Source organism: Lactuca serriola, chromosome 2 (genome assembly GCF_051521515.1).
Source record: "Lactuca serriola cultivar US96UC23 chromosome 2, Lser_US96UC23_V15, whole genome shotgun sequence".
NCBI lineage: Eukaryota > Viridiplantae > Streptophyta > Magnoliopsida > Asterales > Asteraceae > Lactuca > Lactuca serriola.
Genome location: NC_136409.1, coordinates 49,615,561 through 49,623,120, shown reverse-complemented (window position 1 = coordinate 49,623,120; position 7,560 = coordinate 49,615,561). Strand labels below are relative to the sequence as shown.

Sequence of the window (7,560 nt, the reverse complement as noted above, 5' to 3'; positions counted from 1 at the left end):
AGTGTAGTCACTTAAACATAGAGTCGAGATACATAGCATAGATCATAGTACTAGTACTAAGGATGAGTATAACTAGTCCCTCGTACGGTGGAACCTATATAGCAGGTAGTAGAGCAGGTCCTATTATTAATGATGGAGACGACGCTCAATCATCGAGGTGACGCACCAGAAGTTCAGCCAGTTCATCCGCCTCTTGGGTGGTTACCTCTACTTTTCGCTCGGCTCGCACAGCCCTTGCCTTGGTCATAATAAGTTGAAGCTTCAGGCTGATAACTGCCTCCTCAAGAGAGCGTAGATAGTCAGTATCCATCCCTTGAAACATGTGAAAGTTTGAAGGGGCTTACTCCTGGTGAGGTTCACTACATGCCTCCTCTACGCCCTTTTCTTCGTCTGGCTCCTGGTCCAGCTCATCATAATCGAAATCAACTATCACGTATTCTTCCTGTTCCTCTTCAGGTCCAATGTCGTGTGCTTCATCTTGATATTCTTCAGGCTCATCTTCATTCATCCCGTGAGCCACTAAGACCTGATGAAATTGAATGCCCTGCTGCTCCCCTTCCATAGCGACTGAGAGGAGGTATACGAATAACTATCATTACTCCTATGACTCTACAATTATTGTATAGATTGAACGGATGTTCTCTTCTTGGTGCTAAAGGGGTATTTTTTTTAGGTTCCCTAGCCATCACGATTTCCTCAGGACATGTGATAGTTGTACCTTGGAGGGAATGTAGTTGATCAGGCTACATCCACTCCTTGATACGACCATGAACAGTCCTGGCTTAATTGGGATGCTAGCATTATCTTGTTTGGTTCGGTATTATGTTCTTTTTCCTAATTCACACAAGTAAAGATGTTTTATCGTTATGTTTTACTTGTTTTGTTCAGGGTTGTGTTAGTCCCTCTTTTTGGTTTATAGTTGCATATCAATGTGTGGTTAGATATGCTAGTTCACTATAAACAGAGCTCTGATACCAACCTGTCACACCCCCGAACCAGACGGCGGAAACGTACGAGGGCTCTCGTGACTTAAATTGAATACCATCACAATGAATATACATGAATCATAACATAATTCATCACCATGCATTGAAATATTACAACTGATATTGTTTACATCCAGTACATTGTTTTAGACATTACAATTTCATAACATAAACTGTCTGATAGATAATCTAGGCAAAACACCATGACATTACTTGGTACTTATTCTTCGGCTTACCTGTTACCTGAGAATACAAGTTGTTTTGAAAAACGTCAACATATGAAATGTTGGTGAGTTCATAAGTAATGTTGTGGTAAAATGATTTGGTGTAGTTTGTAAAACCCAGAAAATCCAATATTTTCTGAAAAGATAATTGTTTATAAAAAAAAGTGTGAAGATCCGTGAATATATGCTTGTTGATTTTCAAAACATGTATAATTCTTGAAACTTTGTACACATCACGCAAGTGAAAATGTTGAACTTCCCAGGAAAACCCGATGTTTTCCCAATACATAAAATATAATGACTTGTCTATTGTTATACCGATACGTCGAATGATTTTGATTACCCGGGTGGCGTTGGATTAATTAAGGTTTGTGAGTTGTTATAATCACGCATTAAAGAAAATGACTAGTTTATAACTACAGGTTACGAACGATCCTTAAAGGCGTCGGCCATTACTACTCACTTAATCCACCCACCATGATTACTCTTGTTTATCGTCCTGGATCTGTTTACTTTGATTTCTCATAAGCCCAACAACCGAGGAGATAGGAGAGTACGAAGTCCCTTTATTTCCATGAGTTATTCAAGGCTATCGGGAATGCGAAAGACACTTGGCTCCACTCGCATTTGACTTCTCAACCTCACTAGCAGTACTAATGGGCCACTAGGGCCCAATAGCACATTAGAGCTATTGAAAGTCCTTTTACATGGAATTGGGTCATAAAGGGCCCAATAACATGTAAGCATATTCCCTTTAGGCCCAAAGATCATGTTAATGGGCTAGCAAGGCCCAAAAAGCATGATTTGAAACTTCCAAGCCCAAAGTTTGTAAGTTAGCTCATCATAGTTATCGCGTGTTTATTGAAATGTTTTGGTTTTACGATTTTGTTTTGTTATTGATTCGAGACCGAATCAAATCGTTTTGTAACGATATTTGTTGTTGAGAGTGTATTTGTTTTCCGTTTCGTCGGTAGTAATGGATCTTGTATTTTGTATTAATGAATTAATTTGTTTGAAAGTGGAAGTTGACCTTTTTCACTACCCTTCTTTTATAAAAATAACACTTTTAGTCATTTTTATATAAAAGAATTTCATTTTTAGTCCTTAAGACCCTTTTCTTGACACTTTTGTATTATTTATTAGATGAAAACACAATTTTAACCCAAAATTTACTTTGTTGACAGCTTCATCCCCTCCAGAATAGTGATTCTCGGTTAGGGACCCATTTTTCATAACTTTTACAGTTTTGGCCCAAAATCTAAAAGTTTACATTGTTGGTCCTTTTTGTTAGTGAAAAGCATTTTTGACCCCTATAAACATTTTGTTATGGTAATTACCCCCTGTTTTACAGGAAATTACACTTCCAACCCCTCAACTTATCATTTTCGCATTTTTGAGGCTTATTGGGCCGAAAAGCCCATAAATAGCCCATTAGGCCAAAAATTTACATTTTAAGTCCCTTGAAATTCCTAATGTTCAGAAAAATAATTATAGGAACTGTTTTGACCCTTTTAACTTTCAAGAAACCATGACTTGTTGATTTGTACCCCTAGTTTTGTATTTTTGACAATTTAAGCCCAAAAAATGGGTTTTATGTTAGAACATGTTCATCATGACCTTATAAACTATTTTTCTTGACTTGTTTAGTGTAAGATAGCTTAGATTATGCTTGTTTTCTTTCTCATGTCATAGATCTCGGGTTTACACCCTTTTTTGGTAACATATTCATCACAAAACACATGATATCACACATATACATGCATCAAATCACACATAGCATACATATGCACATAGATCTACACATTTTCTTGTATTCTCCCCCATAAAACTCATAAAAACCGAAAAGAAAGGGGTATGAAACTCACCTTTGCTTGTTGTTTTCGATAGGAAGAAGAAAAGAGAAGAGTTTGTTGCTATTTTCGGCCCTAGCAAGCTCCTTGGATGGATCTCGAAGTTAGTGGGTTCTTAGATGATGAGTTTGTGGGGTAATCTTCTAGAAAAGCTTCCTAATCTCGAAAACTTGGTGAAGAAAAGAGAGAGTTTCTTTGAGAGAATTTTGAGTGAAGTGTGTGGGTGTGTTTAGGGTTCGGTCGAGAGCAAATGGGAGAGAGGAAGAGAAGAGAGAGAGTGATGAGATGGTGCATGGAGATATGGGTTATATGCATGGAAAACCTCCATGTAAAAATGAGGTGGCAAGCATAAGTCAACCCTTCCTTTCCTTTGGGCTTGGGCCAAGAATTAGAGAAAAGAGAAGAGAGCTTTGGGCCTTTTTGCTTAAATCCATATTGTTGGCCCAATTTGATGATTTTTTGACCCATTGGGCTCCCATGCTGGTTTACGACCCAATTTGTCAAAAATAATGGGCTTCATAGTCCATTAAAGTTAATTAGGTTAGTTATGGCCCAATAAGGCCCATTAGGGTATTTTATTTCATTCTAGGCCTAATATGGCCCAAAATTTTAAAATAAATGGAAGTGGGTCCAATTAGAGCCCATTTAAGAGTGCTAAGCCCAAAATAGTCAAATTGGAAGCTTATTGGCCCATTATGCCCAATAAGGAAATCCTAGTTCAAAATAGACTTAAACAATGACTTCTAGGTTTCCAATTATTTGTTGACTATTTGTAATGGTTGTATGAAGTGTTTGATTGAAATTCTTTTATTATTGAATAAGCATCCTACATGTTTTCACATTGTTGGCTCTTATCATTGTTAAATGTTTACTGGGAATCGAATTTCTTGGCTGTGACAATACTCTCTCTCTCTCTCGATTAGAGACTATTCGCTACCTCGACCCGCTTTGGAATTAGACCATCGTTTCTCTTTCCTTTTTTCTCTATCTCCGCCTGATTATTCACTCCTACATGTTGCTAATTCCAGATACGATGAACGGTGAAATCAGCGCCACCATGGAATGAAGACAAATTATCGGTGAAGATGGGCTTATTCACCACTTTAAATCTTTTATTCTTTCAATTAGACTTCTTCTACACTACTACCCTGTATTTCATTACAGTTATCGACCTTCATTTCATGACGACCGATTAATGGCTTATATTGTTGATTTTCTTATTTGAATTCCCTTTGTTTTAGCTTTTAAGAGCAATTTTGGGGGTGAGGATAGATGTGGGGTTGAACTTTCCTTACCGGTTGAAACCCTGCGTTTGACGTCGTCGCACCACCAAAGAAAACATACCATGCCAGGCGATAGGCTGCAAAACCAGAAGGACTACCGCATTTGTCCTTCAATCCTTACATTCGACTTTTCACAGTTTCGCACCCAATGGGTCTGTTGGATTTTCATAAATTTCTCGGAAGTTTACTATGAATTAGGTTATGGAATAGTTATTTTCTCCTTTTCTACTGCTACGTTTTGATTTTTTCTATTTGCAGGTTTTTCGTTGTACACCATGTTGGATCCGATTTTACCTAGGAGCTTCGTTGCTTTCAGACTGCCGCTTCGTTTCAGGTACGAACCTTGAACAAATTACAGTGTTTTCGTTGACTAGATTGAGATAATAGAAAAAAAATATATGTTTAAATTGTGTGGTTTTGACCACTTTTGTATTAATTTCACTTATCAGAACCGGCAACAACACTTCAATCAGGTGTCACTTTTGGTATTCTTGACAAAGCTGTTCATATCCTCTCTATGAAACTCTACCCATTTAATCGATTTCTAATTGTTTGTCCACTTCTATACAACATTTTTTGGGATGCAACAGTACATCCTACATCTTATTGAAAAGGTTCTACATTAAAATTGATTATATGAATTCCTCAACTCATTCTTTTGAAACATATAAATTTAATGTTTGTATTCTATAATCTATATGCAGAATTCTGGTGGGATCATTGCTCTACCTGATGAAGGTCTTCATAAGCAACATTCAAACCAAATGCATATGTATCTTCCTATTAACGTTCTTATATACATTTACTCTTTTCACAAACATTGAATATAGATCTCTGTACTCATGTTCAGTATTGTTGTTAGTAGTTATTTCCTTTTCTACTATATTTCTGAAATAGCTCTACAGTTCTGCCATCTGCCACTGAAGCCTCTTTGTTTCTTGATAATAATAATATGCATTCTAAAACTATCAATAAAAGGTAGTTAATTAATCATTATTGTACACAATACAATACTACTTTTATTTGCTTTCTCAAAAATTATTAATGTTTTCTGGGGTTGATGCTATGTTCTACCTGATGTTTCTTTTGTGTTTTGATGCAGTTTGTGCCTACAATCCCTCTCATTTAGTAAAGATTGTCCTATTGTGAAACTGAACAGAGGAACACGAAGTTGAAAATTCATTGAATCTTTAGTTGTCCGCCAAATGTTCGATCATTTGCTTGAGTGAGTCTTCTAATCCTGATTGATCACGGTGGAGGCTGGTCTTCGTTGCAGCAAGAAATTAGAGTTCATATCCCATTTGAAAACAAGGTTCATTTCTACAATCTCACGTCTCCATTTGAGTTGGAGTTTCTTCTTTGTGTTCACAATTCTAATATTTGTGATAAAATTATCAGGAATAAAATGTCACTGGGAAAAAATTACATCTCGGGGTTAGTAAAACACATATGAGTTCATTACGTAGAAAGAGGATTCTGATTTTGAACGAAATTGATATCGGTTCTATCGATGCTTTTTCTCCAACACACATGTGAGTTTTTTCCTTAATAATATGCTCATGTGAAATTTCTAATAATCTTGATATGAATTTAATGCTTTAGAATTCAAAGGGTATTTTCATAAAAGAGTTAATGAAGGAAAAATAGAATTTTTCAACGCGTATATGCTTTTTTTATTCATGACAATAATTAGATATTTTATCTATTTTCATTTTCTTGATTCAATATGGACAAATATTTTAAATTAAAGATGGTTTAGCTAAAAGTTTAAAAATAGAAATGTAATTGATGTATTTATCAAACTTTTGCAAATATCAAAAGGGATTAAGTGAAGATGATGTTGGGCAAAAATTTAAAAGTCATATTTTCAAAAGTCAATGGCTGTCAAGATGAAAATAAATTGAAAACTATTTTATTGTTTGAAATTTCAGTTAATGTAGTACACTTTAGAAAATACTATATTTATGTAACCACTAAAATAATTACATACTTTATTTGATGCTTAATTCTTTTTAGTTTCCTTTTTGTTTACTAACTTTTGTTTAATGATTTTGTTAAATGCACCCTTTTTTAAAAAGGACCCCGTGTTCTTGGAACTTTGTTGTCAATTGGAAATGATGGCAGACCAACAGGTTCTCCAGTTTCATCCCTTCATAACCCTCGCCTTTTATTACATATTATTAGTATTTAGTCATATTAATATTTTTTTGGCAGGAATGATCTCTCAACTATATTTTGGTCATTTTAAAGTTGTTTATTTTTTATCTTTTTTGGTCCCTCTACTTCCGTTGGTTATTTGTGGCATAATAAGTTCCTATGTTTTCGTTTAATTGTCATTTTATTAGTTTTGCTTACAGATTCATTGATGTTTTTTTTATTTTTATTTATTTATTTGTTTATAGATAAGTTAAAAAGGGAAGGAATGAGCAACTCAAACTATAAACATTTTCAAAGAACAAACAACGGAAAAAATTGTCGCATCCGACCCCCGCAACGCGGGGGTTCCCCATCTAGTTGAAATATAAAATAATGAAAATACAATTAAGATAAAAAATTTACAACACAATATAAATAGTTGAAATAAAAGTTAACTTTTCTAACATGAATATTCTCACTATCTAAAACAAAAATTCCTTCAAAAAGTTTTATAAGTTAACAAAACGAGGGTGAAGATGGCAATAAATGCATTTTGCCAATCCATCCTTCGGTTGTTCAACACTTTAAGTATAAGTAAAAGATGATCCACATTGTCCTTTACAACCAACCTGTTTCCTACACATCAAAGCCTATAGAATCTAGTTTCCAGATGAAAGTCGGGTCATGAAGTCAGAATATATGAAAATTAGAATTATCAGCTTTATACTAAACCCAAAACAATAAAATCAAAAAATGCAAGTCCCAAAATTATATATATATATATATATATATATATATATATATATATATATATATATATATATATATATATATATATAATGAAAGTCCTTTTATAGATTCATTAAAGAACTCTGAACTTTCCTGCATAAACACCCAGGGACACATGTCATTATACCAATTTCAATATCAAATTTGGTTTCTAATTTTTTTTTTTTTTTTTTTTTTATCTTCAACTCCATTACTTGATAAATTTTAACCAAACAACCAGTAAAGGCAATAAACATAAACAACATCGGTATCAAAAAAAGTTTTCAACTCATCATCCTTTGTTCTTTATCAG

General features: G+C 34.4%; 1 protein-coding gene across 6 annotated transcripts; it reads left to right on the top strand.

Moving 5' to 3' along the window:
• The first annotated feature begins 3,881 nt into the window (after positions 1–3,881).
• LOC145086225 (uncharacterized) lies at positions 3,882–6,705 on the top strand. 6 transcript variants are annotated; one of them, XM_079023973.1, is made up of 9 exons: positions 3,882–4,495; positions 4,602–4,677; positions 4,793–4,816; positions 4,934–4,957; positions 5,048–5,115; positions 5,241–5,321; positions 5,446–5,655; positions 5,742–5,875; positions 6,422–6,705. In XM_079023973.1, exons 1-7 carry the CDS (start codon positions 4,492–4,494, stop codon positions 5,490–5,492), a joined length of 324 nt encoding a protein of 107 aa, XP_078880099.1. In that variant the 5' UTR covers positions 3,882–4,491; the 3' UTR covers positions 5,493–5,655; positions 5,742–5,875; positions 6,422–6,705. The 6 variants fall into 6 exon arrangements, 2 of the variants coding, with proteins under 2 accessions (XP_078880099.1, XP_078880100.1); XM_079023974.1 differs by lacking the exon at positions 5,241–5,321 and having other exon boundaries at positions 3,884–4,495; XR_013700343.1 differs by having other exon boundaries at positions 3,897–4,139; positions 4,302–4,677; positions 4,793–4,957; positions 5,048–5,321.
• The last annotated feature ends 855 nt before the right edge of the window (positions 6,706–7,560 follow it).